Below are 24,170 nucleotides of genomic sequence, written 5' to 3'. Positions count from 1 at the left end.
ATCTGCATGACTCAGTGAAGATCCCACATGTCACAGCTAAGACCCAATGCAGCCAAACAAACCAAAAACCTCCCCGGGTGCCAGCTGTGCTCATGAAACCCAGCTCCCGGCTACGGCTTGGTGGGGCTGCTGTCCCCTCTGCTCGCGTCTCGCTCCTGTTCCTCAGATGGTCCGGCACTGTCCAGCCCCAGGGCCTTTGCACATGCCACTTTCTCCTCCTAGCACGTGCTCCCCCAAGCTCTTCACAAGGCAGGCTCCTTCTCAGCACTTCCAACAACGCCTCCAAGAGACCCTTCCCAGCCACCCAGAGGGGCCGCCCACCATCTAAGCCTGATTACTGCCTGTTACCCTGTCTCACTCGCTCTTGTCAGTTGCCTGGGATCTGCCTTGCTCTCCTTGATGGAGCGTAGGCTCCATGAGCAAGGGCAGAGGCTGGCTGCAGCCTGGGCAATCATTTATCTCTGGAGCCTGGCATGGGGTAGGCTCTCCCAGCACAAAAGAACACAGAATCATGCGAGAGGGTAAACTTAGAGGAAGAGCGGGTGACCCACAAGGCACCCAGAAATTTGCCCCTGCTCCAGGGTCCCACCTTGACCCTCCCCATCCTGTCCCACACCCTCATGCTCTAACGCAGGAGTTAGCAAACTCTCCATCAAGGGCCAAGTGTCTTTTCTTCTTTTTTTTACTATTTTTAGTTTTTGGTTGCACTGTGTCTTAGTTGCAGCCTGTGGGATCTAGTTCCCTGACCAGGATTCAAACCTGGGCCCCCTGCATTGGGAGCCCTTAGTCTTAGCCACTGGACCACCAAGGAAATCCCAAGAGCCGCAAGTCTCAACTATTCATTTCTGCCATGGTGGCACGGAAGCCGCTGTAGAGAGAGAGAACACAAGGGAAAGAGAACAGGTATGGCTGCCTTCCAATGAAATGTTACTTATGGACGCTGAAATTTCAGCTTCATGTACTATTCACGCGTCATGCAATATGGCTTTCTCCCCAGCCATTTAAAAATGTAAAGCACCATTTTTAGCTCCCGGGATGCACAAAATCAGACGATGCATGCTAGATGGTGGGTAAGTGGGCTGTGGTTTGCTGACCTGTGGTCTCTCTCTATCTTTATTTTCTTTTAATGTAGGCACATTTTCTAATCTATTTGATCCTATAAGTGCACTCCTCATCAATTAAGTTGAATGTGGAAACTTTCCTGGTGGTCCAGTGGGCTAAGAGCCCACGTATCGGGGCTCACAATGCAGAGGGCCCAGGTTCCATCCTTGGTCGGGGAACTAGACCCCATATGCCAGTAAAGTAATACCCCAGTGCAGCCTAGTAAATAAATATTTAAAAGAAAAAAAAAAAAAAAGAAATATGTTGCTGTTCATGGCACACAGGAAGTTCTCAAGTGCTTTCCAAACCACATAAAGCTACTCGACTCAGCAATGGGCCCCTCGAGGGTATGTGTGTTTTCCTCTTGTCAAAATTAATAGTAGCAATATTTGTAGAACTTTTGGTTCTGTGCTGAAGACTGTACAAAGCTTTAAAAAAACTGTTTTAAACAAAGCACCATGTGTCTCACTCCCCAGTGGTTTACACATCTCTGGATTTATCATTGGAATGTTCATTGTCTATTGATTTCCTACTCCTGAAAGAATAGACCTAACTCTATGAGGCATATTTCTTTCTCCAAAGTTCTCAAACAAAGGTATCATGATTTTTGTTTAAATGAATATTCAGGGCTTATATTATATGAAACTTTTGTTCACAGTGCAACAGTGTCCACTAAGGAACACTTTTATTTTCTAGGACTTGCTCTTTGCTCTTCCTGGAGTTAGTGATTGCCTTTGTTTTGTTTGTCTGTGACTCTCTCTCTCCCCAAGCTCCTCGAGTGGAACTAACTACCCCAAACAGGAGCAGCTGTTGCCTGGTTGTGCTTCTGACCCCTCTTTCTTTAGCACCCAGGACTCCTGAGATGTAGCTCCAGTTTCTTGAGGCCAAGTCTCCTGTTTATTGGTTTGTGCCTTTGTTTTAGGAATTCATACTCCCCGGGCATTCCCAGAGGAAGTGTTTTCCTTCACTCTCCTGTGTGATTGGTGGTCTGACTGAGGACAAGTGTTTTGGGTAGCAGAGCGCTCTGGGTACACAGTCCCTTGTCTCAGGTCTTCCAGCTTCCAGTCTTGGACAGCTAAACAATCTGAACTGTTCTGCTTCCTCATTTTCTGCTTGTCACTTTTTTCCCCTCCTCTTTTCTCTCTGGAAGCTTGTAGAATCTTCTCTGTCTTCTTTTGTTTTTGTTGTTCACCCAGTTGTGTCTGACTCTTTGTGACCCCATGGACTACAGCATGCCAGGCTTCCCGGTCCTTCACCAATTCCTGGAGTCTGCTCAGACTCACGTCCACTGAGTGGGTGATGCCATCCAACCATCTCGTCCTCTATCGCCCCTTCTCCTCCTGCCCTCAATCTTTCTCAGCATCAGGTTCTTTTCCAATGAGTTGGCTCTTCACATCAGGTGGCCAAAGGACTGGAGCTTCAGCTTCAGCATCAGTCCTTCCAATGAATATTCAGGGTTGATTTCCTTTAGGATTGACTGGTTTGATCTCCCTGCTGTCCAGGGGACTCAAGAGTCTTCTCCAGCATCTCGGTTCAAACATATCAGTTCTTTGGCCCTCAGCCTTTTTTATGGTCCAACCCTCACATCCATACATGACTACTGGAAAAACCATAGCCTTGACGATACAGACCTTTGTTGGCAAAGTGATGTCTCTGCTCTCCCCACCCAAATTCTTATTTTCGTGGCTGCATCGGTTTTAGTTGCAGCACGTAGAATCTTCACTGTGACATGTGGAATCTAGTTCCCTGACCAGGGATCAAACCCGGGCCTCCTGCATTGGGAGTGCAGAGTCTTAGCCACTGGACCACCAGGGAAATCCCTCTATCTTCTCTTTATTCTCCACATCCTTCCCTTTTACAGCGTGGGTTTGCTGTGGATCTATTTTCACCTGTGATGCTATACATTTGGTGGTCTCTGTCATGTTTTCCATTCCTGGCAAACTCTTTGGATGATGTCACTGGTGATTTTTTCCACTTTTGATGTCCCTGGTCTGTCTCTGTGGAACTCTTCTTAGTCACGTATCGGGCTTCCTGAATTGATCTAATTTTCTTGTCTACATTTTTTTTTCCTTTTTGTCTTCTCTCTGTTTTTTTTCTCTTCCAACCCTTCTGTTGCCATTTGAATTTCGATCATCAGGTTTTTTGTTTCCAAGGACTTTTTTTCTGGTTATTTGAGCATTCCTTTTCAAAGGGCAAATTTAAGCTTGTTTCCTGGCTCATGTACTTTCTACTAGCTCTCTGAGGATAGTTTATATACATAAGGTGTTTTTTTTTTTTTCTAGAACTGCTTTCTTTTGTTCTTATTCTTTCCTCCAAGTTGTGTGCTCATGCACGCTCAGTTGCTTCAGTCATGTCTGACTCTTTGCACCCCTATGGGATGTAGCTTGCTAGGCTCCTCTGCCCACGGCGATTCTCCAGGCAGGAATACTGGAATGGGTTGCCATTGCCTCCTCCAGGTGATCTTCTTGACCCAGGGATCTAACCCGTGCCTTTTATGTCTCCTGCATTGGCAGATGGGTTCTTTACCACTGAGCCACCTGGAAAGCCCTCCTCCCAGTTATTTCCGGCTTCTTTGATGGTTAACATTCAAGAGGAGAGGGCTGCGGAGCTGACAGGAAGCTCCTCACCGTGGGAGTGGCTTCACTCTGGGGTGATTATGGGGGGACTGGACACTGTTGGGGAGTCCTCGAACATCAGCAGCACCTGTAGGGCTTTTTTCACTCACATGCATGTTCTGTGTATGACTTCCATTTTAATCACCAGTGTTCGCCCTCACCCCTGCCCTGCACTGTGCCCATATCCCTGGGACTAAACCTTTCTGGGCAGCAAGCATTTAAAAACATGCATTTTATGTTTGTGTCTCCATTTGTTGCTGTTCTTCAGTTGCTTAGTCATGTCTGACTTTTTGCCACCCCATGGACTGCAGCACGCCAGGCCTCCCTGTCCCTCATCATCTCCTGGAGTTTGCCCAAGTTCATGTGCATTGCATCGGTGATGCCATCCAGCCATCTCATCCTCTGACACCCTCTTCTCCTTCTGCCCTTGATCTTTCCCAGCATCAGGGACATTTATGCTGCCCTGAAAATAGGTTCATCAGTACCCTCTTTCTAGATTCCATATATATGTGTTAAAATACAATATTTGTTTTTCTCTTTCTACTTATTTCACTCTGTATAATAGGGAGGTTCAAGAGGGAGGGGACATATGTACATCTATGGCTAATTCATGTTGATGTATGGCAGAAATGAAATCAATATTGTAAAGCAAGTATCCTTCAATTAAACATAAATAAAAAATTTTTAAAAGCCATGATGTAACTAAACCTGGTGCACCACCACTACTGAACCTGTGCTCCAGGGTCCATGAGCCGCAACTACTGAAGCCAGTGTGCCCTAGAGCCCGTGCTCCGAAACAAGAGAAGTCACTGCAACGAGAAGCGCGCGCAAAGCAACAGAAACCCAATGTATTTGATTACTGAGTTTTCCCCACCACCCTGCAAGGTTGGTGCTATGAGTTTTAATCCAATTTCATAAGAGGCTCTGGGAAGTGAAGTGAGCTCCTGACACTCCACGGCTAATATGTTAAAGGGCCACGGAGTCACCGTTTTCTGAGTGAAGCGACTCTGGCTCCGCTTTGGGTTCTCCCAAGGAAGGCGATGTTTGCTGATTGTTGTTCTTCGGTTACTAAGTTGCGTCCGACTCTCTGTGACCCCATGGACTGCAGCACGCCAGGCTTCCCTGTCCTTCACTGTCTCCTGTAGTTTGCTCAAACTCATGTCTGCTGAGTTGATTTGCTGAGTGAACGTTGAGTCAACCTCAGCATTCTCAGTCGGGGACACAGAGAGGTCCTACGAGCAATGGCCCATGGCACATAATAAGGTGTTCAATCAACACGTGTTGCATGGATGAGATGACGATAGAACAACAGCTGAATATCCCAGACATGGCAGAGGGAGACCTAACTGTCAAACGTACATGCAGGAAAGTATCATGGAAAATGAGAGGGCATGGTCCTGACTTGGGGACCGGAGTGGGTCTCTTTAGTTTAAAGTGGGGGTGGGGTGGGGTGGGGTGGGGAACTCACACAGCTCTGATGGAATGTGGTCTTGCGCATGGAAGTTTCAAATGCCTTAAAATGCTCATTCCTTTAAACATTCAGGAAGGTGTTTGCCGAGGTGTAATTTGTAATCTGCAAACAGTCTAAACGTCCAACAGTAAGAGAACAATTAAGCAAATTAGGGTATGTTCATGCAGTGGAATGCTACTGCTGCTAAGTCACTTCAGTCGTGTCCGACTCTGTGCGACCCCATAGACGGCAGCCCACCAGGCTCCCCCATCCCTGGGATTCTCCAGGCAAGAATACTGGAGTGGGTTGCATTTCTTTCTCCAGTCCATGAAAGTGAAAAATGAAAGTGAAGTCGCTCAGCCTGGAAAATAGCTACACAGCTATTAAAACCTACATCTCTTCAAAGGAGAAACATTGTATGACATCCCTTGTATGTGGAATCTAAAAAGAAATGATACAAATGAACTTACAAAACAGAAAGAGACTCACAGACTTAGAGAAGGAATTTATGGTTGCTGGGAGGAAGGGATAGTTAGGGAGTTTGGTATGGACATGTACACACTGCTATATTTAAAACAGATAATCAACAAGGACCTGCAGTGTAGCACGTGGAACTCTGCTCAATGTTACGTGGCAGCCTGGATGGGAGGGGTGTTGTGGGGGAGAATGGATACATGTACATGTATGGCTGAGTCCCTTTGCTCTCCACCTGAAACTATCACAACATTGTTAATTGGCTCTACCCAAGTACATAGTAAGCTAAAGAGAAGAAACAGACCAAAAAACTACATCTCTTCATAGTAGCCACAAAGTGGAAGTGACCCAAATGTCCATCAACTGGTGAATGGATCAAATGTGGTCCATCCACACACATGTAGTCAAAGCTATGGTTTTTTCCTGTAGTCATTTATGGATGTGAGAGTTGGACCATATTTTAGCATCTTGATAATAATGAAAAAGATTTGTCTCCAAAGGTCTCCAGAGGAATTAAATTAGAAAAACTATATCTAAGCACCTTGAAAACACAGCTGAGAAATCAAAGTTGTTATAATGTCAAGTGAAGAAAAGGAGGAATGAAAGTGGTATAAACAGTGCACCTGTAACCAAGAGTGTGGAAAATGAGAAAATTGGAAGGAAACAGTATTAACAGTTGTTAACTTTACTTCCCTTCTTCCATTTTTTCTGAGATTTCCAAGATTTTTGTAATTGGAAAAACCCAGTGCATGAAAAGAAAATTTTATTGTGTTAAAATGGACATGATACCATAGACAAATGAAATAGACAAAATACCATTGTAACCATTTTTAGATGCACAGCTCAGTGGCATTAAGTGTATTCATATGGTTGCACAATCATCCCCATCATATGATGCAGTCATTCATATGATTCCCTACCATCATCTCCAGAACTTTCTCATCTTCCCAAATTGAAACTCTGCCCCCATGAAACAGTGACTTCCCCATCCCCTCCCCCTCCCCCAGCCCCTGACCCCTGCCATCTACTTCCTATCTCTATAGATTTGACTCCTCTAGGACCTCCTGTGAGTGAAATAAGACAGTGTGTGTCCTTCTGTGTCTGGGTTATTTCACTGAGCATCATGTCCCCAAGGTTCATTCATGTTGTAGCAGGTGTCAGAACCTCCTTCCTATTTAAGGCTGAGTAATATTCCACCATGTGAGTGACCATACTTGTTTATTCATCATCTGTAATGGACACTTGGCTTTTGGCTTTTTCTCACCATTTAGCTGCTGTGAATCCTGCTGCTGTGAAAATGGGTGTTCCATGAACAGCAAATATCTGTTTTCTAGTATCTTTATTTTTCAGAACTTGGGCAGATATACACAGGGTGATACTCCCCATGCCCAGCTGCCTACTCTGGGCTGCCTTCTCCATGAGTCCTCTGGTCTGTTCACTCTGAAGAGCCTTGGTCCGCTTACCTGAAACATCTCCTCAGCCCTACTAACAGGTGACCTAACAGGTGACCGGGGAGAGGATGGAGCCAACGTCTCTCCAAACGAGTTCGGGCCGGCCGAGCCCAGAGATGCTCCCTGTACCACGGAGCGTGACTCATCTGGACCAGGGGCTGCAGTGCGTTTCGCGGTTTTCATCCGGTGTCATTGGTGACCTTAGCCGGTGCGGCTGCGGGCAGGTCTGCCCTCTCATGTGTCTCTCCTGCACTGCCTGCCAGGTCTGGTTCTGGCCCTGCCCACACCACCCGCGTCATCCCGCCCACACGCAACACCATCTCCTAGCAACCGGGCTGGCCTCCAGCATCCCGCAGCCTGAGGTCCCGCTGTCCCTGGCTGCTTCTCTCCCCTCTGTCCCCCCACAGCGGTCTCGGTTCTCAAGTGCCTGGTCCTGAGTCTCCCTGCCAGCCGCCTGCCTGCTCCGGGGTCCTCTGCCCAGTGGGAAGAGGGCTGGGAAGCAAAGCTGAGAAGCCACTGCTCTTCAGGCCTGCAGCAGGCACCACCGCCTGGGCGTTCCGTCCATCTGGACTGAGTACGTCGTTCACCAGCTGTCTGAGTCTGTGGCTGTGTTGCCTAAACTCGGTGTCTCGCAGTTGCTAGGGGGGCAGATTTAACTCTCTGTCAGCTGGGCTGGTTTTAAACCACCTGATGGAGAAGGTCACACCCGTCTTCCCCAGGAGGCAGGGATGGGACGGTGAGCCATGGCTTGTGAGATTCTGGGAGCTGCCGTGGCCAGGATGAGAGAGAGGCCCATGGTAGTGGGACAGGGTTGCAGCCATGACTGTCCACTACCCCCACCAAAAATGCCAACCCATTCTCCCTTCCCTCCATCCTCTCATTGCCTTAGCCAAAGGCCCTCACCCTGACTGGTACGGTCATCTCCTGGGATGAGACCAGAACAGGTGGTGTCATTTCACCTGCTGGGAAAGGAATTCCTCCAATACAGAGACCCATCTGAGGGCAGGGGCATGGCTTCGAGTATTAACTTGCTAACTTGGTGTCTTCGAGACCTGGGGTACCATGGTAAGACTGACGCACAGTTTCTGTCCACAGACAATTCATAGTGGCGGCGAGCAGGGGGGAGGCCGAAAACAAACTATTTCAATCGGTTCTGTGTGGGTCTGAAGGAAATAGACAGAGTTATGTGACAGGCCAAAGGGGTCAAGGGTTTCCCTGGTGGTTCAGATAGCACGGAATCTGCCTGCAATGCAGGAGATGTGGGTTTGATCCCTGGTTTGGGAAGATTCCCTGGAGAAGGGAATGGCAACCCACTCCAGTATTCCTGCCCGGAGAATCCCATGGACAGAGGAGCCTGGTGGGCTACAGTCACGGGTCGCAAAGAGTCAGATGTGACTGAGTGACTAACACTTTCACTGAGGGGGTCCAGGAGGCCTCTCTGAGACCCAGAGGAGAAGAGCAGTGGCTGTACATGGGTCGGGGAAGGGCTTACCAGGCAGTGGGAATAGCATGTGCAAAGGCACTGGGGCAGCGGGACATAGGCTGGTTCACAGAGGACCAGCAGAGACTAATCGGTCTGGAGTGGAGACACTGAGGTGGAGGGTGGCCCCTGGGGTTCCTCTGGGGGCATTGTCAGGATCAGGGGTTTTATCTCGGGTGCAGTCCTGAGTTTTACCCAGAGCCCCAGCTGCTGGAGGACTAAAGCTGTGAGTGGAGCAGCAGGCAGGGGACCAACAGGACTTCTTATTGGCTTGGCCCAGAGGAACCCAGGAGGTCCCCCCAGTAGCGGTGGCAGTGGTAGCCTGGGCAGCTGGGTGAACAGCAGGGCTGTGGATGGAGATGCAGAGGGGGAGGGCTGTGTGGGCAAGGCTGCCCTGCGTGAGTGGACAGTGTCCTCTGCGCCTGATCTGTGACCATGGCCAAGACCTGCTGAGGGGCTGCTCTGTCTCCTGGCATTGTTGGGATGCCACTCCCCCAGGAAGGGCCTGGAAGTGGAGGAGACAGCCTACCCTCCTGGGGAGGTCGAGTGGTCAGGCACCAGCTGGCCACTTCCTGTTTCTGGTAGATATCGCTCCAGCTAGAACCAGACTCAGCTCTGTTTGCACCGGAGGGCTGATGTTCCCTTGGCCCAGCTATAAGCAGGAGGTACTGGCCATCTGCCTGCCCAGGTCTGTGCCCACGGGCATGTGCCACTCCCACCAGGGGCCACGCAACCCTGCCCACCTCGTAGCCCTCTGGCCTCCCAACCACTGCCTGGGGAGGCCCCCGGGGACTTGAAGCTGTCAGGGGCTCAGCTGTAACGGGTCTCCTTATCTGGACCCCCTCCTGCTGCCCCCTGAGGTTTGCAATGAGGACTTTGGGAAACAGCGGGGGAGCTCTTGGTAGGGGGCCTGTAGGCAGAGAGCCACCCCTCCCAACTCAGCTTGGTTGCCCCCTCTTGCAGGAAGCCTTCTGGGTCCCACCTCCTGCTGACAGCCTGCCGATAAGAGTATCTCCTGGACCAGGGCAGGCTGGCTTCCTGGAGTGGCTGTGGATGTGTGTGAGATGAGTGCTGTGTTGGATCCCTGGTGTTGGGGTGGGGGTCTGCAGAGCCTGGCTTCTCTATGGCCCCGAGGACCTCGGTGAGGAGAGGGCCTGAGAAGACGCCCACACCTGGACCTCCTCCCCATCCACACTCCCAGCCTCAGCGCCTTGGGGAGATGTACTGGCTGCTCATCCTGCCTGGAGCCCAGCAGGGTCACTGCGCCCTGAGGAAGGACTGTGTGGGCCGCACCAAGACACAAGCATACCTCATTTATTCCCCACCCTCCAAGCTTCCAGGTGGTTCCACGAAGACACTAGATGTGAAGCTGCACACAGACTGTCCCTCAAACACAGAGGTGAACTGGAAACAGTCAAGTGACCAGGAGAGACGGTGTCCGCCCAAAGATGGACATGGCCCCTTCAGCACCACTGGGCAGCCAGGGGAGAGGAGGAGAAGTAGCAAAGAGGGAAGTTTGGACAGATGGGGGTGGGGACTGGGTGGGGCTGCTTCCACGCCCACCTGCCTCGGGTAGGGGCGGGGGGCGCCTGATCCCATGCCCCACCCCGGGCAGAGCCCCCATGCCCTGCCTCTGAGGGGCGGGCCCCGGACCCACGTTGTCTGCACCTGTGCGAGGAGGACGGGAGAAAGATGGAGGCAAACCAGCCCCGAATGAGGCGCACAGAGGGGCTCCCCACAGTGCAGAAGGCTCGCAGGGGCACAGCCTGCGGACGGGGGTGGTCACTGATGTTCCCGGGGTCAGGGGCCCACCCAGCCTGCATGCACCCTCACCACCCAGGGGGTCTGTGGCCCCTTCCATGGCAGGCAGGGGTGAGCCCAGCTCAGACCCTGCAAACCTCTGGCCGAGCCTCCAGGCTGGGGAGCTGTCACAGGCAGTGTGTTTGGAACCAGCTGGACTTGGGGACGGGGGACCCCAGCCTGGACACACTCCCAGCCTTGGGCAACACCCCCTTCCAACCTGCTTCCAGGGCAGGCTTCCTGATGTGGGGCCCTCGGTGGGCTTGCCCATGTTATGTCAAATCCACGTGCGCTGGGCGCATCCACACGAAGTCATTAAAAACCCACACCCTTCGCAGGCCACAGGGTGACTTTAAAGCTAGCAAGAAATGCCAGGGTTTACTGCTGTGCTGCCCCTTCTCGCCCCGGGGTGAAGGCAGGCCTTGGGTGCTGCTCCAACCCCCACAGCTCAAATTGCCAGATGAAGAGAGTTCACTAATGATTTAAGCACAGGTGTGTTTAAAGAAATCTACAGAACGTTACTGCAAAGGGAAACGTGGACTGTTGGTGTCAGGGGTGAAGCGGCCGCTCAGCGGCAGCGTGTCAGGTCCTGTTGGGGAGGCGAGGCCGCTTCCTCTGGTCGCTGCCCTCCTTGGCCTCCAGCTCGCCTGCCTCCCGTGGCCTCTTCCGGAAGCGTGCCCCCAGCCTGATTCTGGGAGGCGGCAGTGGGTCAATGCCCAGGATCTTGTGGATCTGCCGGAACGCCAACATGCGCAGGGCGTGCTGGGGGCAGACCAGCTGTCAGGACCTGCCTGCCCACGCCCACTGGCCTGCCTCACACAGCCTGTGCAGACTCAGGCATCCTCGCACCCTCCCAGCAATGGCCAAGCTCGGAGCACCTCTGGGCGGGAGGAACTGTGCTGGGAGCTGTTCACACCCGCTGGTGCCGAGGACGCTGCCGGGAAGCCCGGGAACCTCAGCTCTTCTTGCTAGGGGGACCCTGGATCCTGCTTCTCCCAGTTGGGCTCTGATTAACAGCAATTTGACTCTTTCCACTTAAGACCCTTCATAATGTCATGCCCAATATGAAGTCTGCTGAAGAGACTTGCTCATTAATAGAAATTTGCAAATGAAAGGGAAGCCAGAGATGGGGTGGTGGGGATGGGGGTGGGCAATGCTTTGGTTCTTGAAGCTGTTGAGGTGCAGCAGGAGGCCTGGCTAGATGTGTGCAGACCTGGGGCATTGGGGTACCCCCAGGACAATGAGGCTCCAAGTCTGCACCTCATCATGGCCTCAGTTCTGGGCTGAGCTGGCCCTGCCCCTGGAAGCAGTCCTGTCACCCACAGGCCACCTGATTCTGCAGGGAAGAGGATGGGAAGCGGGCCCAGACCGTTTCCTGGGATGCAGCAGAGATGTGCACAGGGGTTGGGAGCCGGGCTGCCTGCAGCCGGCTCATGTGGGCCCAAGTTGGGCTGGCCTCCTACCTGGGCGCTGGCTGTGATGTCTTCTCGTTCCTGGAGGGTCATGGAGCCGAGGGCATCTATCTGGTCTCTCTCACAGGGATCCTGGAGCCCGGGCCCATCTGGACGAGGCAGGGTTGGTGGGAGCGGCAGAGAAGCAGATGCACCCTTGTGAAGGCTGCCACCACGGCTCTGCGATGTTGGAAGTCTGCGCCTGGACCCCACGGGCCCATGGACCACAACTGGGCCTCTCCCCGCCAGTCTCCCTCTGGCCCCACACGCCTTCAGCAGAGCTCCTCGCAGCCTGTGTGTGTGTGTGCGTGCACATGTGCACATGCGTGGGTGAGTGTGCAGTTAAAGGGCTCACACCACAGGCCCATGTATCACACTCTTCTTCCATGAAACACGCTATCATCCAAGTCACCAAAACAACTGGAAAACACTGTCTGCATCTAACACGTCATGTGGGCTGCCCGCCCCCACCCCGTCTCTTCCTCCCGCTACCACTCAGGACGCCGTGAACATCTCTGTGCCCGGCTCACCATGGACCTCCTGTCATTTCCTTTGGAAGCATCCCCCGGGCTACTCCTGGTTCCCCAGGAAGGATGGATGTGGCATCAGAGGATCAGGTGGAACCCCCCTCCAGCCTGCACCTGCCTCTCCTTCCACCCGTCCACGCCTCCTCACGGCTCCCTTGGATGAGTGACACGCATGTGCGTGTCTGTGTCCACTGTCTTGCCTAGGTTGGATGGGGTGCTCGAGTGTTCTGTAGAGGCTCCTCTGTCCACCTGCCCCGCTCCCCCATGGCCCCTGGTGTCTGCCAAGTGCTCCAGGGTCTGAGCTGCTGGCCGATGGGGACTGACCTGTGAGGAGCGTCCCCGAGGCCACGCACTCCAGGACTCGGCGCACGGCATCACCGGGGCTCAGGGGCCCCTTGGTGCTGCTCAGGGCCTTCTCCACCAGCAGCTCCATGGCCTGGGCCGGGCGGGGACAGAAAAGGAGACCCAAACCTTTGAGGGGACAGGGGTTGTGCAGGCGGCCAGGTCTCCAGGGGACATGGGACCAGAGGCTCCCGCCCAGTGCCCCCTCACGCCCACCCAGGGGGTCACCAGACCTCACTGCCCTGGTGTGGCCACGGGCGGGTTTCACCACCCTCCCTTTTCAGGTTCCTCATTAGCAAAATCCCATCAATGGTAATGTGGCAAACTAGTGTCATGTGGGTTCAGAGAGACTCCTGAGGGTCACAGGATCCTGGGGCCTAGTTCAGGCGTGTTTCTTCCTCCAGGAGCCACCTGCCTGGAGGGCCCAGGGACAGCGTTGGGGGTGTGAGCTGTCGTGGGGGCGTGTCTACACTTAAAGGGAAACGGGCTCCGGGAAATGCGTGACCCCCTACCCCCCGCAAACGTCTGAGTGAACCTCTCTGGTCACTCAGCATGGGGCAGCCGCTGTGCCACCCACCCGGGGTGGAGCTGAAGGTGGACGTCTCCTCAGACCACAGCCAGGAAGCCGAGGTCTGGGGGGCACCAGAGCCCCTGGTTTTGGAGATGGCCCCCATGAGTAAGGCCAAGGGCAGCCTGGGTTGGGGTGTGGGGAATGTCCAGGAGCCCACCTGTGGGCATGGGAGCCGATGGACTGGCTACAGATGGCTGCAGAGAAGAGGCATTCGTCCTTCCAAGGTCAGGGCCAGATTCCCAGGGAAAAGGTCAAAGGTGAAAGCCTTAGAAACCTACAGGTTGTCTCGGTCACTGGGGAGGTCAGTGGGCGTGTGACAGGAGAGGACACTCAGAGATGAGACCCTGAAAGTCGAGGCAGGGAGCCCCAGTGGGCAGCGCTGGAGGTCGTGTGAGGCAACTTTGGGGGTTTGAGGTACCCAGGGTCCCTTGCATCCTCTCTCCTCTCTTCTCCCCCAGAAGGGCTCCAGGGCCAGCTGAAGGGATGCGTCAGGGCCACAGGGTTCTCTCCTTCAGAGGAGGCGGGTCTGCCCCAGGCCTAGAGGTCAAAGTGGAGCCAGGACAGGTACCAGCTTCTTGCCCTCACTGGGGCCTCTGCACCAACGCCTGCAGGTCTAGGCAAACACCCCAGCTTTTGTTGGGGTGCCCTTGTATTTACATGCTTCCTGGTTCTGCCTGAAAGGTTGTGGGTTTAAGATAATACAGTCAAATGAGGCCGTGTCCTGTGGCAAGCCTCCCCCTGGGACTCAGACTGACACCAGCCTTTTCTCAGAAAGCTGGACACTGGACAAGGATACGAGGCTCGGCCTAACAAGGCTGTGGTCTGGCAGGGTTTGGGAGCTTCCTAAAGCAAGGCTGGCCCCCTGGCGCTGTCTTACCCAGTCCGGCAGGGCCCCCCAGGTGGGCACGCGCTGGCAGAGGTCCCGGAAGACCCTGATGACGATCACACAGGGCTGCAGGCCGCTGGCTCTCGCCTTTGGGGGAAGAAGCACATGGGAAGCCCCAGGAAGCTCTGAGCACATGGCTGGGGTGGGACGGGGAGCTATAGTCGGGGCCAAGAGAGCGAGACTGAGTCAGGGCAGTGAGCCTGGCCGGCGGTTCCATGCTGGCAGTGGAGGCATCGAGGGACTCCAGTGTGATCAGGCCAGCCTCCTGGGCTGTGGGAGGCAACCGGAAGCAGATTCCACTCCCAAATGGCCCAGTCTACGCCCTAGTGCCAACCAACGGGGCCAGAGCGGTGGTCACCCGTTTCAAGCTCCCAACCCAATCGGCCAAGAAGTGACCTCCATCATGATGGGGAGCGCGGGGCAAGGACACATAGCCACCCCACCCATGTCTGCCCCTGGCCTCTCCTGGGAGCCTGCCCGCCACTAACCTGGAACCACTTGGCGTGGCGGAGAGCAGCCAGTGCCTGGAGGCACTTCTCTGGGCTCAGGACATCTCCTGGGTCTGGCGGAGGCACCTCGGTTCCTTCTAGAAGAGAAGGGCAGGGAGGCTGGCCGTCCCTCCCCCTGCTCCCACCTCCTGGACCCTCAGGTCCCTGGGCCTCACTGCGTTCTTCCGTTCATCAGGAAGACATGCACCTCGGCTCGCTGGCCCTGTCTCCAGACACTGACACTGGGACACAGAGCTCCCCTCTTGAAATCCCACCCCTCCCCGAGATTCTGTGGTCCCTTTCCCCCAAGAGCTCCATGTTCAGGTGGAAAACTAAGAATGAAGCTGGATTTCCAGAAACTTCCACGTGCGTGTGTGATTAGGGTCAGGTTTGAGCACATGCCATCATGGATGACCAGGGCCCCATGTCGGCGGAAATGTCCGTTTTTTCTTCCTTCTGCTTGCTTTAGGAAGATTCTTCTCCCCTCATCCCGTGAGGCCCTGGTGTTCAGGTCTCAGGAGGGAGCACCATTCTTCCCCCGCCCCGCCCCCCCCCCCCCGGCCTGGGTCAGTTCCTGGGGGCTGAGAACCAGCACAGAAACAGCTGAACACAGCCCCCTCCCACCCAGCAGCAGCTGGCAGGGTATGGACCCCAATGAGGAGCAGCTCTGGGGGTCCAGGGTGCCTGCAGAGGGGCTTCCTGCTCTCTGGCCCCCTTCAGCCCTCCCCCTCCCTAACATTCCCAGTCCCCGCTTGTTGGCAGGGGAGCAAGCTGGAGCAGGCCTGAAGCTGGGGTCGAAGGGCGAGCATCACTGTTTCTTCCGACTGCATCTACTTTCAGATGACACGTGACACTCCCCTTATGACAAATGATAATGGCTTTCCACTTACAGTTCAAAGGCTCTCTTCTTTAAAAATGGAAGAGCCAAAAAGGAGTTGAATCAGAGAAAGCAACAGTGGTTCGTGGCCCTCAGTCAAGGCAACGATCAGGAAGAGGGTCTGAGAAAGGCTGGAGTTTGGGAAAGGGTCCCAGGGGCTGTCCCAGGGGTTCCCCACTCCTGGGCATGAGACTTGGGGTGCCCTCCGGCCTGGCCCACACCCTCTGTGTTGGCTGCCCTCTGGCCTCGGCCTGTACTCCTCCCACTTGCCCAGGCAGCAGTGCCCGTGTGTCTCAGGTCCCCAGGGCCCCTGCTTGGCTGGGGGACCCGGCACAGTGGGTCTCCTCGGGGCGAGGAGCAGGTGCCTGCATAGCCTGAGGGCTCAGGGGGAAGGGCCCCGAGCACGCCTGCCACGGCCAGGTTCTGAGCCACGTGACACTTGTCCCAGCTCTCCTCCTGCCTTCTTCCCCTGCCCCGAGGCCTGGCCCTTATCTGACTAGGGCATCCAGGCTTGACCGAAGCACAGGAAGGTGGTGGTGGCAGCCCTCCCCCTAAACTAGAGCAGAAGTGGGCGCTGCCCTAGGCTGCCAGGTATGTGGGAAGAGGGGGCTGAACAGAAGGGCCCGGCCGCACCTCGGTCTGCGGAGGGGTCCTCCCGCATCAGGGGCGAGGTGATGGACACAGCAACCTGTATCTGGGGCTCCTCGCAAGAGGAGATGACGATGCTGGCGTCCGGGTCAGAAGACACCTCGTACTTGTCGTCTGTGACCACCTGCAAGGCGCACATACAACATGAGGCTTCAGGACTCCACCTGAGAGGTGGGACACCGCTGGGTGCCCAGCCCCACGCCTTCTGGAGCTTCCTAGGGACCGAGACACAGCCTTGCCCTCCAGAAGTCCACATGTAGAAATACCAAGGTGCCTTCATATGTAAAAAACACCTGGAGCTCAGTAGCAACCAGATCAGCAACCCAACAACAAAACTGGCAAGCGATAGTTTGCAGAGAAAAAAACCAAAGTGACCCTTTTCACACAATGACAAAAAAAAGAGCCCCATGGTAAGGAAGAATCACATTAAAAGCAGAATGACATGCCATGGCCACCCGTAAGAAGGACAAAGCTTGAGGAGTCTGAGGAGCAGCTGGGCTGGTGTGCCTAGTCACTTCAGTCACATCCGACTCTGTGTGACCCCGTGGACTGTTTCCCGCCAAGCTCCACTGTCCGTGGGATTCTCCAGGCAAGAATACTGGAGTGGGTTGCCATGTCCTTCTCCAGGGGATCTTCTGGACCCAGGGATCTCAAACCTGAGTCTCCTGCATTGCAGGCAGATTCTTTACCATCTCGGCCAGCAGGGAAGCCCCCAACTGGCAGATCCATGCATCTCTAAACTCCTGGTAGAGACTGACCTGGCGACACTCACCAGGAGCATCCAGGTTTGTGCCTTGGACCCAGAGACTCAGCCCCAGGAAGTGCTCCCACGCATGTGGAGCAGTGTGTGCACAAGGCTATCACTCTCTGCAGCTTCGCTGGTGACCCAGAACACTGGACACAACCTAAATGTCCAACTACACGGGAGGACCCAGCCAGCTATGGACATGTGGCAACAGGACGCCCTCTGGCCACAAGGAAGAGTGAGGCTCCCTACGCATGAGTGTGGAACGTGGCCTGACAGATCCACAATTATCGGGTGAAAACCACACAGTCCTTCATACGGCCTACCAGGCCACCCTTGGGAGGAAGAGGGCAGACGATAGTCTCTCAAAATGCAGGATAGGGGGTGCCTCCAGGCAAGGTCTGAGGCCCCTTGGCTCCGGTCCCCATCCCACACCTGCCACGGGGCCCAGGGTTCAGTCTCGCTCCAGCACGGGCATCCTTACGGCCCCGCCAGCCCTGGCTCCATCACCCGGGGCTAACTGGAGGGTCAGTCCTCTGCAAGCAGAGACTCCAGGCGAGTCCCACCCTCTCAGCAGGTCCCCTCCTCTCCAGACCGTGGTCCAGTCAGTCTCACAGGGGGACCTTAGGGAGGAGGGACTCTCCTCATGGCCATTAGAACTCTGACTGCTGCTCCCTGGGAGACAGCACAACGAAGGTGGGCTTGGTGCAGTGACCCAGTGCCTGGAGACACTTTACCGTGTCCCTCATGTTGCTCTGGGGTTCCCAAGTCACTTGACCAGGTGATGGCTAAGAGGGTCTGTCTACATCTCTGGGGGCCAGGCACCACCAGCTCTCCCATGGCCTCTGCTCTCTTCCCTCCAGCCTCGTCCATCTTCATGGCCCTGGGTTGCCAGATTCTGGAGGACAGGGCCTGCATCTGAGCCATCTTTGCACCCCTTGCAGCATTTAGCAAAAAAACTGCTATGTCGTGGGGTGTTCAGGAAAAATGAGTGATTAAAGTGGTGAAGTTGGAATATGTCACTCCCCTGCTTAAAGCCCTCCAGTCGCCCCACTTCCCTGAGGAGGCAGTCATACCTCCCCACATGGCCTTCCCAGGCGGCACTAGAGGTAAAGAATCTGCCTGCTAGTGCAGGAGACGTAAGAGACACGGATTTGATCCCTGGGTCAGGAAGATCTCCTGGAGGAGGGCATGGCAACCCGCTCCAGTATTCTTGCTTGGAGAATCCCACGGACAGAGGAGCCTGGTGGGCTATATAGTCAATAGGGTTGCACAGAGTCGGAGACAACTAAAGTAACTTAGCACTCATATGGCCTTCAAGCCTGGCTTGATCTAGGCCCTCGTCCACTCAGGCTCACCTCTCCGTGGGCCTCCTGCCTCTTGGCCTCTGCAGGTTCACGTTCCCCTATGGGGAACTCTGCCTGCCCCCATCTGTCAAGGCTTCTCCTCATCTCTCACCTCACCCACTCCATCTTCTGTTGAGTCCTGTCTGCAGGACATGGTCCTGTCTGCAGTGGACCCCGCGCTCCCTGGGTGCTCACCACCTGGCGCCAGGCTTGAATTGCTCTACAGAAGATACATCAGAAGTCAGCCTTCTCTGTGTTTGCTTATTGTGTCTGCCTACCAGACTGGGAGCCCTGGAGAAGGACCTAGGAGGGACGAAGCTGAGTCCCCTCGGGAAGGGTGGCAGACAGGAAGGAGAAAGCACCCTAGGAAGTGATCATTTTAACAGAAGACGATCAATTAACATCATGATGTGATCTCCCTTTTCTTCCAGTTACTATCTCGGGTGAGAAAAGCTCTATGACAACAACGGGAACTGTGCTGAAAGAGAAAGTCCGGCCAACCCTGCAGTCCTGTGCCTCCCTAGTGCTTTCCCTGCAGATCGTCCTCAAGCCAGCTGGCTGGGCTCTGTGTGGGTGTAACAGAAGTGACTGTCCTCATGAGCCGGATGTTAGACTGTTTCAAGCCCTACTGTGAACCCCCCAATAAGGGAACCCTCAAGTTCCACCAGTGGATCCCTGCGCCTGTTTCTAAAAGCAGACTGGACCGTGTCTCACTCAGGCAGACCCCGCGCAGTGCGGCCGGGCACCTCACCGGGAGCTGGAGGGGCAGCTGCTCGGCGACTCTGCGCTGCAGGGCGCGGGTGGGCTTCTGGGAGCAGAGCAGGATCAGCTGCACCGCCCGATCTCCCCGCAGGAGTAGCCCCTTCGCCAGGAGGCCGACCCGCATCACGCCTTTCAGGATCCGGGCCGAGGGGCTGGGGCGGCTGCTGAGACAAACCCATGGACCAGTGAGCAAGGGGGGCGGGGGGGAAGAAGGACCCCCAACTCCTGACCCAGGGGCATGGGTTTCCTTGCCAGGCGCTCTGCGCCTCCATGTCCTCATCTGTAAAGTGGGAGCATGGCCCTTCCCAGAGAGCGCCTGATTCGAAAGACACTGGGAGAACTGGGACAACAGGGAGAGTTCTCGGACCTGAGGATGGGAACCTTTGCTGCTCAGCGGGGCTGGCAGCTGGCACCCTCTGCTGATAAACTGCATGCTGGGAAAAAGATTGCCTGACCCCAGCCACCCTCATCAGCCCCTGGCTTCTGAGCTGTCTCTGCGGCCACGTCACCCCCACCTGGACTCCTCTGAGGAGACCTGGCCGGCTGCTCCCTGCCCTGCCCTCCCCTCCAGCCTGCTTATCTAGTCCCACCTCCCCTGCCCCCAAGTCTGCCCTCACCCACCCACCACTGTCCTGGTCACTTTCTTCAGGTGACCCCCATGGCTGCACTGGCCCGGCAGTCACCCTCCTGTTGCTGCCCCACTGCAGGCTAGGGACATCCCAGCTTCTTCCTGGGGCCCTCACCCTGACCCCTAGCAGCTATACCACCATCCTCTCCTTCCACTCCCTCCTCACGAGGCTCTCCCACCCGGACCATTGCCTGGGTACCTCTCCACACTGTCTGTCTCTCTCATACACTCGGTCACCTCCTCAGAAGCTGCCACCCGCTCCCACCACTCCCTGACCACCACTTTGTTTCGTGGCATGCCTCAGGACATGAGATAACTTTGTTCTGTGATGCACATGGGTGTCTTTGTGGTCTGTCTCCAGACCACCAGTGCTGGAGCCTGGGATGGTCCGGGGGGACCCAGCCGCGCCTGGAATGTTTACAGGACAAGGAGCAGACCCTTTGGGGGAAGGCAGAGCAGAAAAGTGGAAACCTGCAGATCAAGAGACTTACGGGTTGTCAATTAACTGGGACTCTGATTCAATGCAAACTGCAAAACAAAAAAACCTCCTAAACAAAAGACTGAATTATTATTATCTATGGGACAATTGGACGCTGCAGCACGGACTGGATATTTGATGTTGCTAAAGAATTATTGTTCATTTTTCTTTGAGGATGATCATGGCATTCTGGTTTTGTTAAATGAAAAAGAGTCTTGTTTAGAGACGTGCACTGATGCGCTGACATACTCTAGCTGTGGGTTGGCACCCGATAGTGTATAGGACAGGGTTTCCTTTAACTGCTGTGGGCAAGGCGGGGGATGGGGAGAGAGCAAGTGAGTCACCCTCTGTTTAGGTATGGTCGTCTTTTGTGTGTGTTAGAGAATTTCCATAATAAAAGTGAAAAAAAAAAACCCAACACTAATGTGCTCTTTGTGACAGTTAAGTAAATAATGCAACAGTTAATCATGTTCCTATTAAAAACACACACACACACATTTCCACAGAGAAAAAGGCCACAAACAAGAGTGAGAAAGGGAATTCCCTGGCAGTCCAGTGGTTAGGACTCCATGCTCTCACTAAGGGCTCTGGGTTCAATCCCTAGTCGGGGAACTAACATCCCACAAAGCTCAGTGCGATGAAGGGAAAAAAAGCTGAGAGGAAAAAAAGCCACCAACACTTCTATGTTTTTGAAAAATAACGTAAAAAAAAATGAAAAAGACAAAAAATAAAAAGAAACAAACAATAACAGCAAAAGAAACATAATGTGAGGACAGACATGTAACATGACATCAGTGTTATGTGAGGGCTTTAACAAAGTGCAACCAGCTTTGCTTTAAAGCTGGGTTTGGGGGCTTGTGGCAGTGCGGCGGCGGCAGGGCTCCTGTGCTAGGGGAGGCCCCGTGTCCTCACTGCAGTGGGGCGTCTGCTCAGGGGGAAAGTGGTCCAGCGCCGGGGAGGCCTGAGTGGGGCCTGGGCCTTGCTGAGGTGCCTGTGTGGACGCCCGGCCTTGACACCTGTGGGTCCACGCTGTGGAAGCTGGGGGAGCGGGAGGGTCCTCTACTCACTCTGTTTGTGTTGAGTCCATAATCACTTCAAAATGAAAAGTTAAACTAACAGAAACGGAACACAAGAATGGGGAGAAAACGGGGAGGGAAACCATGAAGTACTAAGTGAGGGCCCTTCTTCAGGAGACACGGGGGCGGGGGTTAAGGGAGGGCTGGCTGTCTGGGGCCACGCCTGCTTCCACTTCCAGGCAGTGAGCTTCCTCACCGGAGTTGGGGGTCGCCCATGTTCTCACTGAGGGACAAGTGTGTTCGGTTATGACACCTGGTGACCCACGCATGGTTCTCATGTTCTTCTCAGCCTGACACAAATGCTGCACGATTCCACTGACGGGAAACGTCCAGAACAGGCCACGCCATGGAGATGGTGGGTGGAAAGGTGGGTGCTGGGGACTGGGGAATTTTACGGGATGGATTTCTGTTTCAGATGATTAAAAAGTTCTGGAAACGGACAGTGGTGATGCCGGTACAACCTTGTGAATGTGCCCACAATGGCCGATTTCCTGTTATGAGTATTTTACCACCAAAAAAAAAAAAAACAACCTTAAAATAGCAAATGAGGGACCTCCCTGGTGGTCCAGTGGTTAGAACTGTGTGTGCTCACTGGTGAAGGTCCAGGTTCAATCCCTGGTTGGGGAACTAAGATTTTGCAAGCCAGGTGGCACAGCCAGAAAAAAAAAAAAAAAAGTAAATGAAAAGGAAGCCACCCAGAGATGAGGGACCTGGAAAAGCTAAGTCCTTTGGGATTCTCTAAACCGTGCAATGATTCACTGCGAGGTGCCGGGACTTTCCGTCTTCTGACGGTCGGGCAGCTGGAAAGATGATTCACACACGCTCAGTGCTTGGCGGCACCCCTGCTCCTCGAGCCTCGCACTGGTCTCTGTGTCACAGGTGAGGACACAGAGGCGGCTAATCCTCTGCAAACCACAGCTCTAGACGCGCCTTCTACAGGAAAGTGACTTCCAGTGTGAGAACAATCGCTCTCCTTGGCTGGGGCTGCTATAACCCTCTTTGACCTCCCAGCCTCCTGGCTAGCTCCTAGCTCCTAGCCTCCTGGGGAGATATCTGAAGGGGGCTGGAAAGCCCAGGCCCCGAAGACTCCCAGCCTTCTGGCACTGGGGCTGCCACTTCCTGTCCAGACCCTGACCCCTGCCCACCCAGCCGGGGGTCAGCAGCCTCCAGGCCCCTGGACAGAAGGGCGCCCTTCATCACCTGTGGTCCCCGCCCTCGGGCTCTGGGCTGGCAGAGTCCTCCTCAGCCAGCGTGTCAGACACCAGCTTGAGGGCACGCTCCGCATGGGAGACGGCCTTCTGGATGGCCAGGAGCTCCTCCTCCGTTGGGTAGATGGCCGCGTGCTTACACATGACATGCCGGTCGTCACTGGACTCCGGCCGCCTGGTGGGCTGCGGGGAGAGGTGTGTGTGTCTTGTCACAGGCAGGCTGAGAGGTCCCGGTCACTCGGGAGCCGTGGGGGCCCTTGGAGCCTGGCTGGTGTGACTGGTGAGCGGAGGCTGGAGAGCCGGGCAGAGGAGTGACAGGGCCCAGGGAGAGGTGGAACAGGGAGGACCTCAGCCCCGACAGCCGTGGGGAGCTTGGGCCAAGTAGGGGTGGGGGCAGTGGGCTCCCTAGGGAATCCTCTCGAGTTTCAGAGCCAGAGGCTCTGGAGGCAGCTGGGGCCCCTCCCTCGGCAGGGCGCCCTCCACGGTTCCCCCTCAACCCGCCTGTTCCCCACGGATGGACAGTCAGACGCCTCAGTGCTTCTGAGGGATGTGACCACTGGGGCCTCAGGAAGCTCTGAGGGCCCCCTGTGGCTGGTGGTGAGGCCCTCAGGCCCCTTCAGCGTCCCCCACTCCGAGGCATTCGATCAGCACCCACCAGAGGCTTGGCTGCGGGCGCCCCTGGCCGACTCCTGAGGGCAGGCAGGTGCTGGTCAGGCAGAGGGCGTCCTGAGCGTGAGTCCGGGACAGGCGGCCCCTCTTGCAGCCGCCTCCTGCACAAGTCGTAGCGCCTGCGGGACGAGAGGGACTCGGGGCCCTGAGCGGCGGCAGGACTGTGAGGTGGCCCCACTGGAGCCCTGGGGGGCCCGGGGGGAGCCCTCCCACTGCGCAGGGCCGCGAGGCTGCACCTCGTCTCATTGTGCCAGCGCCGCAGCTCCCCCAGCCGCCTCTTGGTCAGCTGCCGCTGCCTCCGCAGTGTCTCCTCCACGAGCTTGCGCACCCGTGTGCTGGGCTTGTCTGCGATCGGGAGGTCAGGGTTCACTTTTTTCTGCAAAGTTCGGGGACCGTCATTCAGATGAGAATGCTGGGAGGGGGGAAACTCGGGGCCTGGGGGACACCCATCTGACAACACCCTTCCACTGGATTTAGACAATAGTGAGTTTTAGTCCCAAAGTCTCAACACTCCTTGTCCCCCAAAGGCCATGGCAGAAAACCATGAGGACAAAACCATGGCTGACTCAAAGAGCTGCAGACGTGACACTGAGCGAACCATCTGGATGTCTGACGGAGGAGCCAGAGGAAGAAGGTGCTGAGACACCTTGAAGCACCTGCCACCAGTGGTCATGCTGTCCTCAGAGGACTGACCAAGGTGCTCGTCCCGAACAGAATAATTCAGAAAATACCATTTGTATGAGATCCAATGTGTACTGTAAATAGAATTGTTAACTCACTCGCTGGGCTTCACTTTTAACACGTAATTTCCTCACTCAGAGAGCGTGGTGTTGTCTAAGGATTAGTCACCAGTGGAAACAACACAAGTGTGCTTCAGTGGGTGAAACATACACAATGTCGTCCCTTCCACACACGGAGCATCCCTCAGCCACAAAAAGGAGAGAAGCCCTGGCATTTGCTACCACATGGATGGACCCCGAGAACACGACATTCAGTGAGGGACCCCCTGAAGCAGACACAGAAGGACACACAGGGTGTGACTCCACTGATGGGAAACGTCCAGAACAGGCAGACCCACAGCCACAGAGAGTGGGTTC

At 55.0% G+C, this 24,170-nt stretch overlaps 1 protein-coding gene and 1 non-coding gene across 6 annotated transcripts in view; both read right to left on the bottom strand.

Annotated features, from left to right (window-relative positions):
• Positions 1-2,843: 2,843 nt before the first annotated feature.
• Positions 2,844-2,916, bottom strand: TRNAG-CCC. Its single transcript has one exon. It is a non-coding gene; the product is annotated as a tRNA-Gly (tRNA).
• Positions 2,917-6,334: 3,418 nt separating this feature from the next.
• ZFR2 (zinc finger RNA binding protein 2) overlaps positions 6,335-24,170 on the bottom strand; it is a 49,823-nt gene continuing 31,987 nt past the window's right edge. For 2 of the 5 annotated variants that reach the window (XM_043911970.1, XM_043911971.1), the window contains exons 10-18: positions 23,060-23,449; positions 22,397-22,587; positions 19,004-19,175; positions 16,147-16,285; positions 14,637-14,734; positions 14,140-14,235; positions 12,674-12,785; positions 11,835-11,932; positions 6,335-7,729 (exon numbers count right to left, since the gene is read on the bottom strand). In XM_043911970.1, coding sequence (XP_043767905.1) covers positions 7,511-7,729; positions 11,835-11,932; positions 12,674-12,785; positions 14,140-14,235; positions 14,637-14,734; positions 16,147-16,285; positions 19,004-19,175; positions 22,397-22,587; positions 23,060-23,449 — 1,515 coding nt within the window. In that variant the 3' untranslated portion in view covers positions 6,335-7,510. Of the gene's footprint in view, positions 7,730-10,852; positions 11,134-11,834; positions 11,933-12,673; positions 12,786-14,139; positions 14,236-14,636; positions 14,735-16,146; positions 16,286-19,003; positions 19,179-22,396; positions 22,588-23,059; positions 23,450-24,170 lie in introns of those variants that run through there. The other 3 variants (XM_043911972.1, XM_043911974.1, XM_043911973.1) reach the window with 2 other exon arrangements.

Source organism: Cervus elaphus, chromosome 9 (assembly GCF_910594005.1).
Source record: "Cervus elaphus chromosome 9, mCerEla1.1, whole genome shotgun sequence".
NCBI classification, from domain to species: Eukaryota; Metazoa; Chordata; class Mammalia; order Artiodactyla; family Cervidae; genus Cervus; species Cervus elaphus.
This window is presented reverse-complemented; position numbering and strand designations above follow the sequence as displayed.